The sequence below is a fragment of the Anser anser genome (genome assembly GCF_964211835.1).
Source record: "Anser anser genome assembly, chromosome: 4".
In the NCBI taxonomy this organism is placed as follows: Eukaryota; Metazoa; Chordata; class Aves; order Anseriformes; family Anatidae; genus Anser; species Anser anser.
This window is the reverse complement of record NC_139724.1, coordinates 44,813,038-44,836,430: the sequence shown is the minus strand read 5'-3', so window position 1 is coordinate 44,836,430 and position 23,393 is coordinate 44,813,038. Positions and strand designations below refer to the sequence as shown.

General features: G+C 36.3%; 1 protein-coding gene across 1 annotated transcript in view; it reads left to right on the top strand.

The window, feature by feature from the left end:
• The window catches only part of BLTP1 (bridge-like lipid transfer protein family member 1), a 109,791-nt gene that overhangs the window by 18,564 nt on the left and 67,834 nt on the right, over positions 1 to 23,393 (top strand). Inside the window, exons 10-27 of the mRNA XM_083835806.1 lie at positions 1,753 to 1,903; positions 3,653 to 3,809; positions 4,475 to 4,553; positions 5,447 to 5,538; positions 6,174 to 6,291; positions 7,408 to 7,563; positions 8,285 to 8,382; positions 9,390 to 9,568; positions 9,708 to 9,814; positions 11,945 to 12,153; positions 14,217 to 14,444; positions 15,025 to 15,162; positions 15,521 to 15,697; positions 17,971 to 18,099; positions 18,988 to 19,107; positions 21,201 to 21,478; positions 22,179 to 22,429; positions 22,896 to 23,154. Of these exons, the coding sequence (XP_083691932.1) occupies positions 1,753 to 1,903; positions 3,653 to 3,809; positions 4,475 to 4,553; positions 5,447 to 5,538; positions 6,174 to 6,291; positions 7,408 to 7,563; positions 8,285 to 8,382; positions 9,390 to 9,568; positions 9,708 to 9,814; positions 11,945 to 12,153; positions 14,217 to 14,444; positions 15,025 to 15,162; positions 15,521 to 15,697; positions 17,971 to 18,099; positions 18,988 to 19,107; positions 21,201 to 21,478; positions 22,179 to 22,429; positions 22,896 to 23,154 (2,926 nt within the window). The remainder of the gene's footprint in view (positions 1 to 1,752; positions 1,904 to 3,652; positions 3,810 to 4,474; positions 4,554 to 5,446; positions 5,539 to 6,173; positions 6,292 to 7,407; positions 7,564 to 8,284; positions 8,383 to 9,389; positions 9,569 to 9,707; positions 9,815 to 11,944; positions 12,154 to 14,216; positions 14,445 to 15,024; positions 15,163 to 15,520; positions 15,698 to 17,970; positions 18,100 to 18,987; positions 19,108 to 21,200; positions 21,479 to 22,178; positions 22,430 to 22,895; positions 23,155 to 23,393) is intronic.

Below are 23,393 nucleotides of genomic sequence, written 5' to 3'. Positions count from 1 at the left end.
TATTTAATTACCTGCACTTGCTAGATAATTTCTTTTCATACTGAAACAGTTACTGTAATGTTTTGAAGTGAATAAAAGCATTCATAAGTATTACTACCTAGGTTTGTACTTAATTTTTTCTGCAATTTAAAAAAAAGAAAGTCCCCCACCTCCCCAAATTTCTCGGAAACAAATGGGAGATTGGTGCATTTCATAACTAGGAGATTGTGAAATTTTGAAACGTTTTCTCTTTAATGATTTTTGTCAGCATATAGACCGGTCCGTCTAGGAGGCCTGGGGAATTCCAAGGGTGAAATAACTACATGTAGAACAAATGGTTTTATTGACGAGTATTTTTATATAGATGTAGGCACTCAGTCAGCGGTGCCTTTCTTGAGTCTATATGCAATGTGCAACAATGAATATTGATACTTAAAACAAGTGTTTTTTTGAAGATGTAAACTTAAATGATGCAGGTTTCCAAAAGGGGCAGTTTATATTTTTATTGCCTATTACTATATTTTGTGTTTTTTTTGGTGTGTTTTTTTTTTTAAAGGTTATTTGATGCCTTTATTTCTGAATGTTGTAGTGTCTGTCTTTTTCACTTTAAATCCAGTGCATTATGTTACCACTTTATTTTGCAGGGTTTTTTTGTTTGTTTGCAAAAGCTTTTACTGTGAATCCACTTAAGGCATTTTCTGAATCATAGAATCATAGAATGTCCCGAGTTGGAAGGGACCCATAAGGATCATCAAGTCCAACTCCTGGCACCGCACAGGTCTGCCCAAAAGTTTAGACCATGTGACTAAGTGCACAGTCCAATCGCTTCTTAAATTCAGACAGGCTTGGTGCAGTGACCACTTCCCTGGGGAGCCTGTTCCAGTGTGCAACCACCCTTTAGGTGAAGAACCTCTTCCTGATGTCCAGCCTAAACTTCCCCTGCCTCAGCTCAACACCGTTCCCACGGGTCCTGTCACTGGTGATAACGGAGAATAGGTCACCTGCCTCTCCACTTCCCCTCGCAAGGAAGTTGTAGACTGCGATGAGGTCCCCCCTCAGCCTTCTCTTCTCCAGGCTGAACAGGCCCAGTGACCTCAGCCGCTCCTTGTATGTCTTCCCCTCCAGGCCCTTCACCATCTTCATCGCCCTCCTCTGGACACTCTCCAACAGTTTAATGTCCTTTTTGTACTGTGGTGCCCAGAACTGCACACAGTACTGGAGGTGAACAGATTCAATAAAACAAATAAAAAGTAAAACATTCAATAAAATAAAAAGTAAATCATTCAGTAATGATGTTTATTGGTAGAGGATAGGAGGCTACTTTGGATCATCGCTGAAAAACTGATTGAATTTTTACTAGTAATTCTGGGTCTACTGTAGTATATTTTTTCTTTTTATTTTCTTGTGTTGTCTGTGGAAATTATTTTTACTTGGTCATCAAAACTTAGTTTTTAAGTAGGACTGGGAACTGAATGTGGGTACACGAAAGCCTGTACTGGTAAAAAGCATACTTACCAGGTAAAACTGCTGTTTATGCCAGCATTTCACTAACATTAGTGAGCAGCACTTCAGAAAATCTCAAGTATTTTTGGTCATTACTTGCTCTTCCCATGTGAGTCGGTATTGAATTGTGGCTTGATAACTCTGTACTATAGTGGTCTCAAATAAAACTGACATCAGAATACATTAATTGTATTGTGCTTAGCGAACATTTTTCATGCTAACTTGAAGCAGCTTCCTTTGATAATCTGTTTATTATATTATGTAATATAGGTCTTGTACCAGAGGAGACAGAGGAAAGTAATGATGGAGAAGCAAACAATGAAGATAGCAAATTACAGGATCTGCCACCATGTTGGGGTTTGGACATTGTTTGTGGAAAAGGAACAGATTTCAACTATGGACCTTGGGCAGATAGACAGAGGTATTATGATGATTTATGTCTTCAATTTTATCCTTAATATCTCTTACTATTACGAAACATTCCAGAGTTTCCAGTATGTGATTGCTCGGTCTTGGCATTTGTAGGGGTTTGGCTAGGGAGCCTAAAAGAAGAGTTCTGCCACAATCGTTTAGGATTAATAAATTCATTGTTGTTTAGGATGTTGTCCTTGTAAAGCTAGTGATTTTTTATTATTAATTAATCATCAATGTTCCTATTTTTGTTAAGTAGTTTTATTAGTTATCAAGTGTTACATACTTAAGACTTTAATCTTGTAATTGAAAGTAATAATCTGGCTATGAAAATGAGGTGTTATCATTTATCACTGCTTGGGAGAATGAACTACTTGACGCAGTCTCCAAAGTATTTATTATCTAGATATTTTAGTGATAAAATACTAGGCCAGAGCTCTATTGCTGTTCTTCACTCAGCCTTCTATATTTCACATAGGAATATTTCTGTTGAAGACTGTAGGATTGTTTAGAGAGTCAAGGACTATTAAGTAAAAATGGCATAATCAGTGCCTTCCCTTTTTTTCCCTCACTAATTACAGATTAATACTTCTCTTGGCTTTGTTAATTCTCCTGTGAGACTATTTTGATTAACTGTCTCTTAGGAGCGTGAAGATGGCAGACCAAAGAGAAGTCATTAGATACAACAGTGTCTTACTGAACTTAAGAGAAAACTCCAATTTCTAGAAGAGTGCTTTGCTAGGCACATGAAGTCAGTGAATCATTAACGATATTTTTAAGAAATAGTACCAAGAAAGCTGGATCTTTGATGATATGTTTTTTATAATTTTAACTGGCTAGGCAAAAGGCAGTTTGGTGCCTATGTAATGTGCATAGAGTTCATAGGTACGTACCTGGGAAAACTTTGTCGTCATGCCATAGATAGAAGATAACTGGAAAGTGCCTAACTTTTTAGAATCACTAATCTGTAGAGATTCTGTGGACTTTGTTCTCCCAGTTCATAGAAGGGCTTCTAAAAATATTTATTTTTGTTCCTTCATGTAATAATGAGTTGGGTTTCCCTGGGCAGGTGTCACTATTTTAGATTTGACTGTGTGCATGTGTTGTGTTGTTAGTTTTTTGTTGTTTAATGTTTATGTTGCTTTAGTGGTCAGGTGCTGGGTGCACGGAAACTGTTTAAAGACTTGCTTCCTCCCCCTTGAGAACCAAAGAAGCTAAGCTGTCTGTACTACATCACTGTGGCTTTCCTTTCATGTAATTACATGTTCAGATATGAGTCTGTGGAAATGTAGGCTTCATTTCATTCCCATTATGAAATCCCAAGCATTTTAAAGTTTTGTTTATTTCTGACAGTACGTTGATTATTTATGCACAAACCAAAGCATAAACAGATTACTTGTTATTATTATTATTTTTTTTTTTTTGTAGTAGATTTGTAAACCAAAGATCAGGAGTAAGAAGAAAGACATAGTTTGCCATCTGAGTTAGGTATTTTTGTTCTTAATTTTTTAAGGTCTGACTTACTGCTTTCATCCAGTAGGCATTTCTTACAATCTGGAATTTTGGGAGTTTTATTTTGGTAATGAGTTAGTCTCGTCATCAGGAAGTCTTCCAAATAAGCAGTCTTTTTCCAGTGTCTACTGCTTGTCTTAAGACTCAGCAGCATAACTAAGTGGAAAATCATTAAGTAAACTAAATAAATACATAAATGTATATATATTTCTGTTGTGAATAAAAACACTTTTTTTTTCCCCACTAGGGATTGCTTGTGGAAATTTTTCTTCCCGCCAGACTACCAAGTTATGAAAGTCTCAGAAATCGCTCAGCCTGGGAAACCAAGACAGATTCTCGCTTTTGAGCTGCGGATGAATATAATTGCAGATGCCACCATTGATTTGCTTTTTACCAAAAATAGGGTGAATAATGAAGTCTTGTCTGGAAGATCATTTTTTCTACTGTGATTACAGTGTGCTTTTTGGCTGTACATATTTTTAGTTGTCTCAGGTGTTTGTTATGTTTTAAAAGCTGGTAGGGGTTGTACTAATCTTCTGTGATTAGGTGTAAACCCTTCAAAGAGAAATATTGGCTGAAAGGCATTAATATTTGTTGGCTTATTTTAAGTTTCTTTTAGCCTTGAAGCTATATCTTAAGCTATGCCAGCTCCTACAGTCATGCAAATATTTCATCTGGACATTTCCTGTGCATTCAGTCTTCCATTAGGATGGAGCTCACGCTGACGAAGAGATAATCTTTTCTGATATTGGGTGAATACCTGATATCACTGGGGAGAGAGAATAAAGGGGGAAACAAAAAATGCGTATACGTGGTGGGGTTGGATTTTTTCCTTGTTTCTATTCTTATAAATAGGGTTTAGTGTGACTTTATGTCTGATTTCATTGCACATAGTTCATTAGTAATTTTTGGGCAGACAAGAAAGACTTCAGTCATCAGGTTCTTTAATCTAGGTGTGGATAATGATAGCTAGAGGCATAAAGTACACACTGGTTGATGTTGACGGCCTAGAAATAACGCTTGGACTTTTTTCTTTATTTTTTTTATTTTTTTATTTTTAACCATGTAGGAAACTAATGCTGTACATGTAAATGTTGGCGCAGGATCATATTTGGAGATAAATATTCCCATGACAGTAGGTGAAAATGGTGAGTTAAGGCTAAGTGTAATTTGTTTCCTTAATGTTTTTCCTGAGCAGTTGTGTTAATTCACGTAAGTGTGAGCATCTTGCAGTGTTTTACCTTTAACTGTAAGATACATATATGTTCTTATGTAAGTTATATATAATTCATACATATGCAAAGAAATATATATATATACATATAAATATATACATACAGTTAAATAAGGAAACAAGAAGAATTTCCTTGTATGTTTCATTGCAAGTCATTAAATCATTTATGTATATAAATAATTAAGTCACTTTCATTATTTATTTGGGTTAAGAAAACCAAAAGAAAATTTTTAATTACTAGAAAGTTCATCATTAAACTATGCGTTTGTTGAAGCAGGTTACATATACAATGTCAAATCAAAGCAGAAAGACATCTTCAGTAGGATTAGTGTAGTTGTTGAATCATGCTGAGAAATGCATACTAATAATTTAGCAGTATTTTTTTTAAATAAAGCAAATTCCAAAGTTGGAGATGAAGATAAGATAAATGTAAAGTTAAGGGTTTGTTTTTGGATTTATTCATTTTGTTGGCTGGTTTGAAGCCCTTTTGCTGAACTGTTTGTTCTCTTGATTGAGAATATATTTATATATTTAATTTTCATTCATGCATTCTGCAATTTAAGCTGAGATCTCCAGAACCCAAGCCTTTCCAGACCCAGCGAGACTTCTGTCATCCCTCCTATATGCAGACAGAACATGTTAATCTCTTGACTGACTGAAGTCAGAAGACAGAGTTATCACAGTGCTAATTTCCACCATGATATTTCTTAGTTTTGTTAGGAGACTGTTGAAATCACTGGTTATAACTTCTTAAAATGTGTGTAACTGTTACATTGGAATATTTGTTTTATATTTTTTATCTACTAGGTTATTCACCTACAATTAAAGGACAGCTTCTACATGTTGATGCGACCAGCAGTATGCAGTACCGCACTCTCTTAGAAGCTGAAATGCTGGCTGTAAGTTTACATTATTAAGCACAAAGCTTCAGCCTTGGAAGAATTTTTAATAAAGAGCATATTTTTCTGTCTATAGAGCAGTTCCTCAGGATCATAGGCAGTGCAGAAATATGCCTTTTAAATTTATTTTACAATACTTTGGTATCTAAGGAACTTTATATATATACACGTAACTGTGTACATGTAACTGGGGGAGCAGCCGCTACTCGGGGCTGGCTGGGCGTTGGTCAGTAGGGGGTGAGCAATTGTGTTGTGCATCACTTGTTTTGTATATTTATTATTTCTATTGATAGTTTTTAAATGACTTTACTACAGTAATGAATTTAATGTTTAATTTTTGAGCATCATATCAGTTGTTGGGTACATCTAGAGTAACAGATGGTATATTTGTTGAGCAGCATCAGAAGTTTGTAGTATCCCTTTCCACATAAATGAATACACTAACACTTGACCTTCAAACACCGAAAGACAGAGTGAGATTAAATTATTAAGGAACTGGAGAGGCATTCTGTTCATCCCAGCAGGAAAAGTGTTTTAATTATTCAGCAGAGTACATGTGTGAAAACTGCTGAGCTACAGGGTCAAGCATTGTCATGTTTTCAAATAATTCTGATGCTTTAATATCTTGTTCACAGTTTCATATTAATGCCAGTTATCCCCGGATATGGAACATGCCACAGACATGGCAATGTGAACTTGAGGTTTATAAAGCAACATATCATTTTATCTTTGCTCAGAAAAGCTTCTTCACAGGTATGTGCTGTATTAAATAAGTTATATATGAAATTAAATATTATTTCTTTATAATTTCTTCAAATTTTACAAAGGTATACAAAGGCAGGTGATGTGTTTTCACATATTTAGGACAACAGATTATTTCTGAGGACAAAGTTCCTGATATCTTTTGTGGGCTGTTATTGTCTAATTGCACAGTAATCTTATATATGAATAGAGATACTGAATAATTGATTTTTTAACATCTAAACTAAATTTGATCTGCAGTTTTGTTAAGTCATCCTAAATTTCAAATTAATTTATTTTACCAGAGCTATTGATTTGTTTAATAATTGTCACCGAGGATGTTGATTTCTCTGATACTTCTCTTCTTTGGTTGACTGAGTTTCAACTATTCAGGCTTTAGGTCATGTCCCTGTGGCTGACAGATGATGAGAGAAAGTAATTTGCTGCTTAGGATTTTGGCTGTGAAGAAGAATACATGTACTCAAGGCAGCCCTGCATCACCAAATTGTGCTGAATGTTCCAGCTGCAGTAATAGAAAGAATATATCCCCATCAATGTGGCACTACCTGTGCTAATTAGCCCTGCTGGATGGAGGATTAATTAGTGCAGGCATAGTGCCATGCTAATAAAGTTATCCTCCTAGTTGGGCCAGAGTCATCCTTTGTAAAGTGCTGTAGTACCAACATGTGCAGTGCAAACCCCTGAGCTTCTACAGCAACATTGTTTGCTGTATTAGACCTGGTGGTAGGGATATATGACTCATGTACATGTTCGTAGTATCTGAGGGGAAAACCAAAGGAAATTATTTGGTAGTCCAGTGCTTATAGGTAAATGGGTAACTGCTGCTGAATAAAGGTGAACTAGAAAGCACAATTAAACCTATGGCATTCTAGCTTATAAAGCAAGCGAGAAATAAGAGATGGATTCAGAGCAAGTGTTGATGGAATATCTGCCTGAGAAATGGATGTGATGCTGCATATAGTTATATTAATTTTCACAGAATTTCCTTTTTCTATAAAGGGACAAATGGTTAAGATTTACAATTTATGAAACGCCAGGTTAACTAGAAGAAGAAATTTTTCACTTGATTGCTACTAACTTATCTTTTATTACTTTATGTAATTTTAGATTTGATCCAAGACTGGTCCAGTGATAGTGCACCTGACATTTTTTCATTTGTTCCTTATATGTGGAACTTCAAAGTCATGTTTCATCAATTTGAAATGATTTGGGCAGCAAATCAGCACAACTGGATTGACTGTTCCACCAAACAACAAGAAAATGGTGAGGTCAATTTTTTTAATTCAAAAGAAGTGTACATACAAGTGATAAAAATGGAAGGATATTTACTATGAAACACGTTCAGTGATAACCGCCCATTTTGCTACTGTTGTTATGCACAAGCCAGCCATCCTTCTAGTGCTGTATGTCCTCACTTATTTTGTGCATTTTGTACAAATATATACACCTTTTCTTGGGAATGTAGTTCTAGATCACATTTTAGCATTCATTTTTGAGGACACTTTGAACATTTGACTTAATACAGCAGATGGCTTGTAAACAGAAACCATGAGATCTTGACATCTTCAGTAAGACAGCTGAAAGCATCAAAAAACATGTTTTTGTCTTATTGTTAAAAATATGGCTCACTACTTTATCAGAAGCCTGGAACTTGCCCTGTGTTTTGTTGTTGTTTTTTGTGTTCTGTTTTTGTCCAAGAACTGGTGTGTGAAGCAATAAAGAAAGTCATGAGATATTAGTTGCAGTTGACTTTCTTCTGCTTGCAGTTTCCTTGTACAATGCCCTTATATAAGGGACAAGGTGTGGCGGGTAAATACTTTCATAGTAACATAGTAATTTATACTCTAAATGCATAGCAGTTTCCTTTGTCATGAGTTCACAAACATTTTTTTCCTTAATTTTTACCTCTCTGTTTGATAATTTGCCTGAGAACAAAATAGGGAGTGATTCTAACAGCGTTTTGCTTGTTTTTCTTCTCTCACAGTTTATCTAGCAGCTTGTGGAGAAACATTAAACATTGTTTTCTCTCTGCCTTTTACTGACTTTGTTCCAACTACATGCAATACTAGATTCTCTTTAAAGGTAAGTTCTCTTCCCTCATTGCCCAGCCCCATTGTCTTTTAAATGCGAAATAGTTTCACTTCATTTTCTTCTTCAGTTAGGAACTTTTGCATAAACTCTTTCCTGAAAGAAAAATAGTATCTTTCACTTTCTGTTCATAGAATTTTTCTTTAACTAACCCAGAAGTAAATATATTTGCCTTGATTACATGAAGCATCCAATCATAGGCTGTTTTATTTTTTTCATTATATACACGTACATACAAACATATATATATGCATGCAGTATTTATATATAATATATACACACACATACAGTATGTATATTTATTATATATAGTTATATTGTGGGTATATATATATATATATATTTTATCACTTGGAAGTCTGTTCTCCTTAGAGATTGAAAGTCCAACACATGTTTAAAGATAAAAACAGAATTCTGGAATGGGTAACTGAAACTTTTGGAAAGATGTCCTCAGATTTTTCACAGTTTTTTTTACATACACAACAAATTCTTTGGAACACTGTAATTGTTGATTTGTTTTCCCTAAAATAGAAGCAGTGTAGGGTTACTAACAATAAAAACTATTTGAAGGTGATATTGTTAAGTTTGTATAATTTGATAGCAAAGTAAGCGAGGTTATTTTTGAAAGAGAGGAAAGAAAAAAAAAGTGTGGTTTATTTAAGATGCGGGATGGTCTTGTGCCAGTCACTAACTTTGCATTATGAGTTGAACAACAGAAGAACAAGGATCCCTGAGAGCCATGCGCCTGTGTTTTACAGCTTATGATGTGTTCTAATGTTCAAGTTACTGGACTTGAAACTGCTAAGAACTACAAAGGTCTTAGGATTTTATTACAGATTGGAGGGAGCTGTGGTCAGCAATCACATGAAAATTGAGACTTGTGCATTGCTTTGCCTGTTAAAGTGAAGATGATGGTACATGTGAGCATGCAAATAGCATGAGCAGCATTATATGTAAAGTGAATGTACATAAACTCTTCTGTTATTAATGTTTGGTTTTAGGGAGAAGATGTTGATCTTCGCTTGTATCTACCAGATTGTCATCCTAGTAAATACTCCCTTTTTATGTTGGTGAAAGATTGTCAGCCTAATAAAATAAATCCCGAATCTTGCATTTCTGCTGAATGTCAGAGTGGTCAGAAAACAGGCAAACCCAAGTGGCGCAACATCACTCACGAAGAGTGAGTTTTATTTTGATATATGTTTATGTATCTATATTGCCTTGTGATAGTTACTTATTTTGTTAGTAAAATAAACAACCTCATGTTAATGGGAAATTATTTGTACTTCAAATAAAAGTATGCTGTTTCTCCTTGAAAGGGCTGGATGGGTTGAATGCTGGACAGTCCCGAGTGTTGTGTTTACAATTGACTACTCATGGCACCCAATTTATCCTCAAAAGGCAGATGAGCAGTTAAAACAATCCTGTAAGTGCCAATACCTTCTTCTTAGCATGTTTCATTTCAGGAAGTGCTGCAACTTTGTTGGGTTGGGTTTAACTGCTTAAATTTACAGAAATTGATTTTGAACTGTACTATTCTTTTTCCAAATGGGAGAATGCTAATATTTAGAATGCACTAGTTTTGATTTTAAACCTGTCAACATCTCTTTCAATGCAAAATTTCAGGAAGTGTCCCCGTTCCCTGTGGAAAAAGAGGATACTAGGATACTGTCTGTAGTTAATTTCTCCTTGTCCTTAGCAAAGTGGATCTCTTAAATGGGTTACTGCATAAAGTATCACTTAGTATATTAGATATGAAGTACAGTATTTTGGGCAGTATTATAGTACTTAAACCTTCTAAGCCTTTTTTCCCCTGAATGTTATGACATTTGTCTTATGATTTTAATATTAAAAACTATAAAGATGAGATACAGTAACATCATGTTACATTTATGTATATGGAACTCTGAGATTTCATTGTAGCTAGCACTGTTGAAGTGAACCATGGCAGGCAGGCAGGAGTGTTAGACTAACAAGTCTAACAATAATTTCAAAAATTCAAAATTTAAATTTAAATTTTGAAAATGTTTGAATGCTTGTTTTGAAGTTCTAAAGGTGAAATATATATATATATATGTGCTTGCAAAAAAAAAAAAGCTACGGAATACCTTACTTTTATCTCTGCGTTCAAGTATTTTAAGTGCAGAGGGAGGTATGCAAGAAGTTATGGGGTTATATAAAAGTCTTTCAGGTTGAGAATAAAGAAAGAAGAACTGAGGAAGGAGAGAGATATTTTCTAATAATAATGAGAGCTAATTTGAATATGCCTCAATGAGCAGGTGTTAGAAGACAGGAGACTAAACAGGGTTTTTAGGTTTTGAGTTCCAGCAATTCAAATCTAAAACCTCAAACTTTAGAGTATGAAACAGGATAAATAAGATTCATCTTGCAGATGTTTATTAAGTGCTCTTTTGAGACTCTTGTCAGTTTGTGTCAAATTTGCATATTTGAAATTTGAAACCATTCACTTGTAATCATAGCAATTGAACCTGGTTTTGGAAGTTTGTGTATACACAGGTAATTTCACCTGGAGCTTCCTTCAAGGAATAATCCTTCAAAGAATCAAGTTGAGTTCACTTCTACAGTTGGATTTGATCCTGTGTTGCTGACACAATGTGTTTGTTACAGTAATATCCATCTGTGCTTTCTTCTGTGTCAATTGACAGAACACTAAGCTTCTGGGGAATAAATATGTTGCATAACAAAGAGGTGCAGTTTCCAAATAAGTGGTGTTCTCACTGTGGCATTTAGCTAACTTCTGTAACATAATGCAGGCACTGAACAAGCATTATAGGCAATAAATGGTAGGTTAAAGCCTTGAAGGTAGTTTGCTGGCTACATGTGTGTATTCAGTGTAGTTCTGCATGTGCTGGTTCTTCCAGTTAAACTAGCACCTGAAGTCTAACTCCATAAGGAGCAACAATTTTATATCATTTTCCCATAAAGTTCTTTGCTTCTTGGCAATCACTTCCAGTTATTCACTTCCTTCTATTGGCCTTTCCTCACTTAAAGAAGACAAAGCACTTCTGTTTTGCTCCAAGTAAAAAGAAGAAATGGAAAATAGAATTTTGAATTTCTGAACTCTTTTGTGACTAGAGTAGTTGAGTTGAGGGGAAATTCTGGCCTACAAAATCGTTGGTTCAGAATACATTTCTAATACAACTTCTAAAATGTGCCTGCCTCTGTAATCACTTTTGTTTGTTCTGCGATAGATATGTGGTTGTGGGAAATCCACTGCACTGAAATAAAAGCAGGTCTTTGTTTAACTTGAAAAGCAAGATAAATAAATTGATCTTTTTTCATAACTTGGAGGATTGTTTTCTCTTGCATAGTTCATGTTGACTAAAATATTCTCTATTTTCCTGTCTTCTCATAGCTACTAAGCATGAGAAACCTGTTCTGTAGCATAGCTACGTTAACATAGTTATAGAATCCAAATTAGAAAGTTGCAAAAAGTTGTATATTTATTACCCGTTTGTATTTGTAGAATTTCATCCATTAGAAGCCTAACATCATCATAATCAAAGTCTGTTTTCTTCTTTCTTTTACTCCCAAGTGTCAGAAATGGAAGAAACGATGTTATCTGTGCTGAGGCCATCGCAGAAAACAGCTGAGAGTGTGATTTCGTCTCCCACAGCTTCAACCCGCCTTCCCCTCGACCCCTCAGAGCTGCCCCCAGATAAGCTCCACGTGGAACTGGAACTCTCCCCAGATTCCCAGATAACCCTGTACGGACCCCTGCTCAAAGCCTTTCTGTCTATAAAGGTAAGCATGTAAGCATGTAGGAAACAGCAGTGGTTCGTTTGAAACAGAAAAATGAGAATTCTGCAGAATATGTACTTAGATGAAAATTTTCATAAGGGCTTGTTTGGAATGACTTTGGTGATAGGGCATGGCTGGGATAAGTTCAGTTGGCACAGGCTTATGAGGAGACTTGCAGTATAGATGTGGATACTTGTATCAACATAATTTTCCTTTTGTGGAGTTCTATATATATAAACGTATAGGATCATAAAAATCCATGGTTATGACTAGAGTTTACATTAACAACTACTTTTATGCAAAGATGTATTAGAAGCTGTGCCTTTAGGGCATGTGAAGTTCTACAGAGCATGGTGCTGTATTTCCATGCAAGCTCACGTCTGCAGTGCTCATTTCCTCTGGAGATATATGTTAGCAGTGCTATGTTAGGTCCCTTGATTCTATGATCATTTAATTTTTGAAGTGCAGATTTCTCAGCTTTAAACTGGCCTTTATCTTCTAAATCTCAAGAGAAAGTTTAGATAACTCGTTTTTGAAAATGCATATTTACTGTACTTTTTAATATTTTTGTTGCTGTTTACATCTGTTTGTCCAGCTGTGCTGGCAGCATCTTTTAGTAGATATCTAGGTTTGTTTTCTTTAATGCTTATTTTCCTGTCTTGTGGTTCAGCTGTTATTGTCAGTATGTTTTCATTGATCTTTTTAAATACACATGGGGGAGATTCCTGTATGTGCATTACTTGTGCAGTTTTGAAAAGTTTTCTGTTCTTTGGAGGTAGTTTGTGGTGTAGCGCACTGTGCTCCGTACTGGATGGCTTACTGGCTTGGAATGAATAATGTGTGAATCTCTGCATCCCTGGCAGAAGGTACCAGGAATAAGTTACTAGAGTTCATAGCACCCTCTGCTGGGTCTGCATAGTAAAAATACTTCATGGTCTGTCTCCTAACGCTGTCTTTTATCTTTTCCCTTTGTTAAAAAGCAAAGCCAGTTAGCTTTGCTTAACTTCAGAGAGATTTTGTTCTGTGTACTGAGCAGTGCTTAATTCATACATAGTTTATTAACATGAAAAATACTGTGGAGACTCAGTACAAGATAATAAAATCATGTGTCCAGGGCAGTCATCATTTCAAGGCTAATAACGCCTGCCTTTTCTGCAGACCTTTTTCAAGGACATGGATACTTGGCAATTACTTTTTTTTCCTCTGCGTTGCACACTTCCTCTTTGCTTGTTTGCTTTGTAGACTTGTGCTTAGAAAAGGACGGGGAAGTCTGGCAGGCAAATGAGGCACAGAAAAGGGAAGAGGGAAGCAATACACATTGCAAAATTCAAATCTGCTTCAGTTTGATCTTCTGTCTAGTATCAATTGGTCCGTATCTCACAAATCACCAGAGGGGTTTGTAATAGGTGGAATACTTCTGTCAATTTGAGAGGCTGAGGGACTGAATGACTTTCTCAGAATGAAGGTGGGAGCAGTGTTCGTGTCCACGTCGTAACCTCTGCTTGGAAAGGATTTTGCTCCACAGAATGTTTAAGCCCCAGCACTTGCCACATACTGACTTAATGTGAAAATATAATTTGCATCATTGAAAAAAAATTGTTCTTGAGAGACTTAATTTGCTCATTACATTTACTTTTATATCAGGCTAACTTTTTGAGGGCAGGAAGAGCAACAAAATTTCAGAAATTTCCGTGTGGATAAGTGTGACTTCCTTTGTGTTCTTACTCTCTTGAAGTTTTTTATCTTTAAGAGCACAGAATGTATTTTAAAATGTCAGTAATAGTGCTTCAGGACAGTTACTTGTACCGCATGCATCTGGAATACCAGTGCTTTGGGAACTGTTAAGAGCCAGTTCTGCAAAGCACATGGCATGAATTTGCTCGCTTAACTTACCTATTTTTCATAAAATAAAACTATTTATGTTTCTTCAGCTATAGGTTGTAGATATATGGCTTATTTTAGGGAGGACTAACGTACAGAAGAAGGTTGGATTTGTATTTCATTATTTGCCTGTATGTTTTTAGTTTGTTTTCCCTATGGTCATAGTAAATAATTCCTTTTCTCAGGAAAATTATTTTGGAGAAGATGACATGTACACTGATTTTGAAGAAGTTATTTCAAGCCCTGTTTTGTCACTCTCTACGTCTTCAAGCTCTGGGTGGACAGCTGTTGGAGTGGAAAATGACAAAAAGGAAAATGAAAGTTCAGTCAAGCCAGTTCACCCTCTTACTTTACGTCCCTGGGATATTACTGTACTTGTTAACTTGTACAAAGTGCATGGGCGGTTGCCAGTGGTAAGTGCGTTAGAATCTTAAAATATTTTGCTGCTATAAGCAGCGTTTTTTTTTCCAGTTTCGTAATCTGGAGTTAAACGTAACTCCCTGGAACATTAGATTAGGGAGGTGCTTTTTAAAAGGTCTGACTACTCTTTACTATGGTTGTGGCTATCTAAAGCAATTTGAGATGTGATTGGTTTTGCTTATCTGGAAGGTGAACTGGAGATTTTTTAAAATGACTTTGTTTTTCAATAAACTTGATTTGTGTCATCAGTTGTTCATTATTTTGGATTGACCATTATGATTTCTCTGCTAATTAACAATGCTGTCCTCTAATGGTGCATCCTGCTTTGCACAGCTGCATTGTGAGGGATCCCCAGGAATTTAAATAATAGTCTAGATAAAGGTTTGGGTTCACCCAAATGGGTTTGTATGTAATTGTTGAAAAGTTTTTGAAGTTGCATGGGCTTCTTTTTAAGTGTCAACTTGAAGGAAACTTAGCACACTTCCAGGTTAAAGCTTTGCTTCTAATCTGACGATTTCAACAGTGTTGTGTGTTTTCAGTTTCTGAAATGGTTTTGTTTGATTTTTACTTTAGCATTGCAGTCCAGATGGTCCTGAATGCCCTACAGCTTTCTTGGAAAGGTTGTGTTTTGAGATGAAGAAAGGTTTTAGAGAAACAATGCTTCAACTTGTACTGTCTCCAGTGAATTTGTTTCTGAATGACAACTATCAGGTAGCAGTCCAGTTGAGTGTTTTTGTGGGTGTGTATGTATTGGGGAAGTTGTAATGCTCTTAAAATTGAATTTTGGGGAAGGAAAAGTTGATGATGGTTGCTGTTGGTTAAAACAAACTTGGGTTAGATGAGGATCCCTTCCACCCATAGGATTTGCATATATGTTGTTGCATGCTGAACGGTGAGAAGTCTTGGGACAGACTAAACGTATAATCATAGAATCATAGAAAAATCAACAGGATTTAAGAGGTGAAAATGAATGTGTGTGAAATATCTCTGACTACAGTTCTTTGCACTTTCTAATGATATACTCTTGAAAATATTAATTGTAACTTAAATGTTACCTTGTCTTTAACAGAGACCTTCAGTGGATGAAGTTCTTCGAGAGGGACACATTAGTCTGTCAGGTCTGCAGCTGCGTGCTCACGCGATGTTTTCAGCGGAAGGTTTGCCTCTTGGAAGTGATACTTTGGAATATGCATGGCTGATAGATGTGCAGGCTGGAAGTCTCACAGCCAAAGTTACAGCACCACAGGTACCATCTAGCAATTCGCTATAAAGTATTACCTTTTTTCTTCCTTGCAGAACTGGCATAGCATGGATTTTGGAAAGCATATGGTCTCAGCTGAATTGGATGCATTAACATATATCCAATGCCTTAAATAACCTTAAGTTTATAGTTTGAAAATACAGCCATTTCTATGGATAGAAGGTGCCAAATGAGCTGAATCTGGTGGTCATCTTACATCTAGATGTAACAGAGTGGCTGGTGTTTTATGAGCATTTGAAAGGGTGATTGTAACAGAGTATGAGCAAATACTGTTGTCACTGTGTAAACATCTGCATGTTACATCTATATAAGTTAATGTACTTAAATACTGATTAGAAAAGCAACCACAGTATCAGTGTGTACTCAAAGTGATTTAATTGTAGAATAAATACTACTATTCTAAACAGAGCCGGTGTTTGGAGACCCTTTCAGCCATAAACTAGGTAACATGACAAAGAGGAGAAAGAAAAATCTATTGAATAAATTTAGATAAGAGATTTTAAGATAAGTTGTCTTTGACTTCCTCTCAGGTTACTTTGATTTTATGATGCTGAACTCTGGAGATGCAGGTTTGTTACCCTACTGGTTAACACTCTGGGAAGGGCAAATGAAGTACCCAGTTGTGATTGCAGTCTGAAAAGCAATTTGTTATCCCTCACATGTAAGGTTTATGCAGATATGTAGGCATTTATTTGTAGGGATGCTACCAGTAAGAAGGATATCAAATGGAGCAGCTGGCAAGGATTTATCTTGCAGATGAAGTTTTGGCATTTTACAGGAAGCTACTGACAAAGCCAAGTTTTAAAGTAGGAGATAAATGAGATGATCTGTTGGAAGACAGAATGGGCAAACCTCAGCAGAAGAGTAGCTAGTAGCTTCGTAACTTTTGATGCTTGGTCTCACTGGAACATAGTTTGCTTTCACAGTGTTCAAGTTTCTTAGGTCAGTCTTAGTATTAACTACTTTTTAGTTCCTGCCATTTTTGCTGCTTTCATTTTTCAATATATAGTAGTGGCTCCAAGCACACATTAGACAAATCACTTTGATTTATTTCTGATGTGGGCTGTGAGATCTTTAGAAAAGGTTGTTTTATCACTATGTTCTGAAACGTGAGAAAAATACATAAATTCTATTTCCTGGTTACAGTTTGATTATTAAGGCACTTCTGCATCCTCTTATTAATTGAAAAAAAAAAGGCATTTTCTGGCTTTAAACAACTATTTCAGTAGAAGACTTCTGCAGCAAATAAAATAAAAATCAGGCTTACAAGCAATTTCAGTAAATTTAAATAAGAGAGTCCAGATACATCTTCGTGCTGCATGTACAGACTTCTGTAGAAATGTATTTCCCCAAATGCTACTACTGATTTACACAAGCTATTGCTTTTACTCCAGTGCTATAAGCTTCAAGATTACACCTAGTAAATCAAAAGTATTATAAGATTTAGAGGACTCTTCTAAATGTTTGATGGAACTTGATGGTTTTCTTCCCATAGAAAGCCATTCTCAATTTTATATTTAATACAGGAATTTTATTTTACTTTCTTGTTAGCACGGCTGTGAAGCAGAACTTGAACTTGCTCTTTCAAGGTCATTGTCTTTTTCCTTCCCCAGTGTGATGTATTGCAAGAATTTGTGAAGGTATACAACTAAATGGAGAAAGAGAGATCTTGCGCAGGACAGTCATAGCTATATTAAATTCCAGTTAAATTACTCCTGATTTAAAGTGCCCTTTCCTTTGGTTAGCCAAAGAAAACCCATTTCCCTCTCATAATAGAGACAGACAGTTATGATTCATTTCCTTTATGAATAAGCTAACTATATAAAAGGTTTAAATCAGCAATTGGCTAATTACCAGATCCAGAGAGATTCAGCAGTGTTCTGTTTGGCCAGTTTCCTCCTATGCTTTCTAAATGTAACCTTGTTACTTATATGCAAGGAAGTCTGACATTTAAATTATGAATGGTGTTAGGGTATTTAGAGGCGTTTTATGAGGTGAAGTAAGGTGAGCTGTGTCTTTACAATGAGGAGACTGGTTGACCATAAGAATAAAGCTATTTTCTTATATTAAGACATGATTTAGAGTTAGCCGTAGGCTGTGTGTAAGCAAGGTAATGAAGCCAGAATGATATGGTGGGGACTTCTGTTTGATTTTATTCTTGCTCACCTTCTGACCTTTGGTGATGTTCTTTCAGTAATCTGTTGAATCCTCTAAGTTAATTTTGCATACTTACTATTAGACAACGTCTTTCCTTACAGCTTGCATGTCTTTTGGAATGGGGGCAGACCTTTGTGTTTCATGTAGTGTGCCGTGAGTTTGAACTGGAAAGACCAAAATCTGTTATGATATGCCAACATGGAATTGATCGTCGTTTTTGTGACTCTAAGGTAACCTTTCATCCATCTTAATTGCTCACTATATTCGTGCAGGCTCTTTGGAACAATTTACAAATCCAGTCCTAGTTATAAAGACGCATGGAATATGTACTCAGATTGGATATCCTCTTTGATAATTGATGTGTTTTAGAAAGAAAAGTGATTCTATCTGTATTTTCCTGTGGATTTACACCATGTTTTAGTGCTGTATGAATTATTTTGAGAAACAATGCCTGCAGGAGTCATGCATGGTTCTTACCTGTACAGTGACAGTTAAGAGGCACATGCCATATTTCAGTTTCTCTGAAGAAAGGAGGATCATACTTCCCTTTGCATTCCTTGAACACTTCTTCCCCCTTACCCCTCTATCCCCTCTATCCCCTCTATTGATGAAACTGTGCTTTGATGAGGGACTTAAGTCAACAGCTTATGGCTTCCACGGACCTTTTTTTTAACACGGGACTCCTACTGCTATGCCCCAAGCAAACAGATAACAATTTGTCTGTCATCGTGAATTCTGCTTTTGGTGCTTGTCTCTTGGAATCTATATAGGCAATCACTTGAAGACTTAAGGAGGCTTGTGATATATAAAGTATGATTCCTGAATTTCATCTCTTGACCTCCTCCTTGTTTTAATGTATAGGTTCCAGTTTATGTGATGTTCTCTATTAGGGGGCTTAATTTTCTTTTTGCTGGTGGAAGCCAGGAGAGCCAGGTGGGTCTGCTCATGTTGCTGGACAGACGGAACATCCCATCTCATATTCATGCTGCAATTGCGGAATAAGTAACTTTTTATTCCTCTAGTTTTAGGCCTCTGTTAAACAGAACGTAAATAAAAGGATAAGAAATAAAATTCAGTTTAAACTCCTTATGTGTGTTTAAATCTATTTCTGTTTTTAGATGAACTGTGTCCCTGGGCCATGCCCAACATCTGATGACTTAAAGTACACTATGACACGCTTAGCCATGGATGGAGCAGATCTGTATGTGGTAGAACATGGCTGTGCCACCAATATAAAGGTAAAAAATATTTATCTTTACAGCAATTAAAATATTTTGGTCAGTAGAGTTCTTCGTATTTTTTGATAGAATAGCTGCCTGATTTTATTGCCTGCCTACATGCAGTGGACTAAGCAGAATATTCGAAACTAAATGGTAGAAGGTTGGTGTTAAAATGGTTGGGCTGGGCCAGAAGTAGGTCAATTTGGGTCATATTTAATACTTTCATTAATGATATTGGAAAATGGTTAGGCGGGGTAGATGTCTGCCAAAATAAGAATGTGAGCTGCAAGACTGGTGTAATAAATTAAAATAATACTGGGCAATATAAACACTAGTGTCTGTATGTGACGGTTAGTAAAAACTTCTACTGTAAGTTACTAACTCAGCAACTGGAAATGTTCGAGAAGGAATGTATGCAAGTCACCGTGCGATAACTCATGGTTGTCTTATGTGAGACAGCTGCTTGAATTAAGATATATAATTGGTAGAGCTGGGAGAAGTATTAGTGCTGCTGCCTGACTGAATCTGGAATACTGCATCGTGTCTCTGTTCAAAAAAGGATGTGGAGAGAAGAGCTGATGTTCTCTCTCATCTTATGTAAGAGAAAATTGTGGCTAAGTAAAAGTTAAGAGACAGTAAAGTACAGTAACACAAGAAAAGGAGAAAAGCATTGTACTGCTAATGACTAATAGTTGGGCTGTCCATTAATAAATTCAGTTCTAAAAGGTAGGCTTAATACGTGACACTCTGGGGACAGCTTCACATTATGAACAAGAATCTAACTGAAGGAGAGCAGCAATTATTTTATACATTTTGAGTGATGTGATATCTTGTCATTTGAATGGCTTGCTACCTTGTGGCAGTTAAAAAAGAAAAAAAGCATTTCAGTCTTCAAAATCTTTTGATTCTAATATTATAAAGCATCAGCACAAATATCAACTGTGTTTGCAGGCATAAATATGAATGTCAGTATTTTCAAAGGCTGCTTAATAACCCGAACCACTATAGAAAATTATATCCATGATGAGTTTCATTCATATTTAAAAAAGGATTTCCGGTGCTTCTTTTATAGTTTGTAACAAAGGAGAGAAGTAATAATTTAATATTAGCCCTATGAATAGCTCTTCCATGGGTGGGTTCTTTTCACAGGGCAAGTAAGGACAGCTGCAAAAGTTGGAAAATTAAATTGGAAAAATTCAGGTACTTCATGGTGACTTTTTGGAGATGACTGAAGCTGTGCAGGGAGCTTCATCCACCTTCAAGAATAATTGAAGGAAACTTCATATAATTCAAAGTTTTAAAATTAAGCATGTGTGGCAGGACTACATCATCTTTTATGTGCCCTAATGTCGGGGAGGATTGACTCTGTCTGGGCAGGTGTGCTGGTTGTACAGTGATGTGTTTCCACAGCTAAGTGTGAGAGCAAAGCAAGAACTACTCCAGATACAGGAGAGAGGGTAGCCTCCTGTTTGGTTCCACAAAATTACTGGAGCTATACCAATAAAAGAAGTAGAATATGATCACAGAAACAAAGGTATTATAACACAAAGGATCAGAGTTGAGGTTCAGGATTTGGAATTTCTTGTATCTTGAATTTTGCACCATTTAACTTAGTTCTCTCACTGAGGTGTACATTAATTGTGGAGTTGAATGTCCATGTTCCATCAGTTAATACAGCTGTGTATTTGAAGTATATAATCTATATTTTAGTCTAAATTATAGTAATAAATCGTGGATCTGTAAATTCAAAAATTGAAGATATATTGTTTTTTATGATTACACCAAAGAATTTAATAATGATTAAATTTTTTAAAGGTTCATTATAACATGTCTACAGTTGGGAATTCTCTTTGGATCCCTTTACAACAGGAGACTCCCAAGTACAGACTTTGTTATTTGGAAACTGTCTGAAGCTAATTTCTAAGCTTGCTTTCTTACGTGTGTATGCCTGTGCTTGTATATAAAAAGCTGTTCCCATGTCATCTTTGGAGAGAGTAGTTTACTGAGACTTTCCTGGGTTGTAATAGGTGATGTGTTAACTGGATTAAGGCTACTTTATCTTTGCTTCACTTGTAAGTATTCAAACTTCATGTTTTTACTCGTGTTTTCAGATGGGTACTATCCGTATTGCAAACTGCAACCTCCACAACCAGTCTGTTGGAGAAGGTGTAAGTGCTGCTATTCAAGACTTACAATTGAGACAATACGTTGAGCAGGTGAACAATTGCAGAACTGGTCTTCAGCCAATATTAAGGAGGGCGTACTGGTTGGAAGCTGGATCTGTCAACCTGGGGCTCATCACTGCTGACATTGCTTTAGCTGCAGATCATCCTTCCAAACACGAAGTACAGAGACATTTCTTGGAGACACATGATAACCGAACAAAGAGGTAAGAGATTGATTTGGATGAGATGGATTTGAATGTTTTTCAGTGTAAGTTAATAGAGTCATCTAAAGATGGATTTTTTTTTTGAAGTATGTTGACTACTTAGCTATCAAGTTGGTGGTTTGAATTTGCTCGGTCTATACAAAACTATTATTTTTGGCAAAACTTTTCTGTCTGTTTTCCCTCATCTCCCAAAATTAAGGCCATGGAGAGGAAGGGAATTCAGTTTGTCCTTTTTTCTCAAGCTGGAATGAAAATAGGCCTTACAGATTTCTGAACAGGCTGAGCAGCTGTGAATAAGATGTCTGGTCTAACTGTGACTCTGTGTTTCCCCTAAGAGCAATTGCCTCTGGCATGAGCAATACACGCAAGTGTGGAGTGTTTGCAGTGCTTACTTCTGTGCTGAGAGAACGAGTTGTTACTATTAATGTATATTGTGGCAGGTGGATATAATCTGTGCCTGAGCACAGTTGCATCAGCATCGCATATGTTTTTGATTTGCTCCTTTCTGGAGCTAATCATTCATTTTGTGTGACACCTGTGTTTCAGATAGAAATCTTGCTTAACTTGTTTCATGCTAAATTCAACAGGAGCTTACAAATAAGTGTGATAGATTTTAATCTGATTTTCACTGAATTTAAATGTACTAAATCTGATGTGGTCTCATTGTTGTTTTTTCTTTTTTTTTTCTGCCTTTGTGTAGATTGTGGTTTTTGTGGCCTGATGATAATTTGAAGAATAAGAGAAGCAAGAACAAGTGTGGCTGTCTTGGTGGTTGTCGCTTCTTTGGTGGCACGTTAACAGGACTAGACTTTTTCAAACTTGAGGAACTGACACCTTCAAGCAGCTCTGCTTTCTCAAGTACAAGTGCAGAATCTGATATGTTTTATGGGCAGTCATTACTGCAGCCAGGAGAATGGATTATTACTAAGGAGATTCCTAAAATTTTGGATGGTGAGAATGCATTGTTCTCTAACTTAATTCTTATTTGCCCAAAAGTATAATTCGCTAACAGCACATTGGTTTTTGTGGTCTATCTGATTCTGGTTAATGAGCAGTATATGTTGCGTTCTTGTGCAAGAGGGCCTGTAGTGGTATGGGCCCTTCCGAGTGCAGACAGGGCCTTGATAATAGTGAGTAAACTTTCACATGCTGAATTTTTGTATCAACATGCTGATCCTTTCTGAGTAAAAAGAAGCTTTTTGACTTGCATTTGTTTTACTTGTCTAGAAAGCAGTCTGTTAAGAGAATTTGATGTTTTGCTGCTATGATTTTATTAATTTTTATTAAATATGCTAGTCTACGTTTTCAAAACCAGGGCTTTTATTTAATAAGGAACTTTATTTGAATGGGTGGAAAAGAAGCCATTGTAGATGTGTTATCAGATGTTCAATTTTTCTTTCCTGTTTCATGATCCTAGGCAAAGCAAATGGTGTAAAACGAAAAGATTGGGATTGTAGATCTATGGGTATAGAAATAGAAAGAAAAGCACAACATCTAAGCCTACAAGTGCCACTGCGCTCCCATAGCTCCTCATCGTCTTCAGAGGAAACGAGCAGTTCTAGTGCTGCCCTCCCCTTGCTGGCAGGTGAGAAAGACAGCCCGTCTTCTACTACCGAGGATCACTTGGGACAGAAGGAGTTCTTGTCTGGTGCAAAAAGAGAAGATGGTCGTGGAAGGTTAGTGGTCTCTGTCTGGGTGGGAGTATAATTGGACTCTTGAACATGTTAATACAGAACACACCTTACATTTAGCAACTTACTGAGTATTAGTTATTTTCAATGGCACTGCCAACATCCATTTCCTAGTTTGAATGCAAATTTGGATAACTAATAGGGGACAATTATAAAAATAACAATAGGAATCTAGGTAGAAAGTATCCCTAACAATAGGGATCTGGGTAGAAAACCCAGCATGT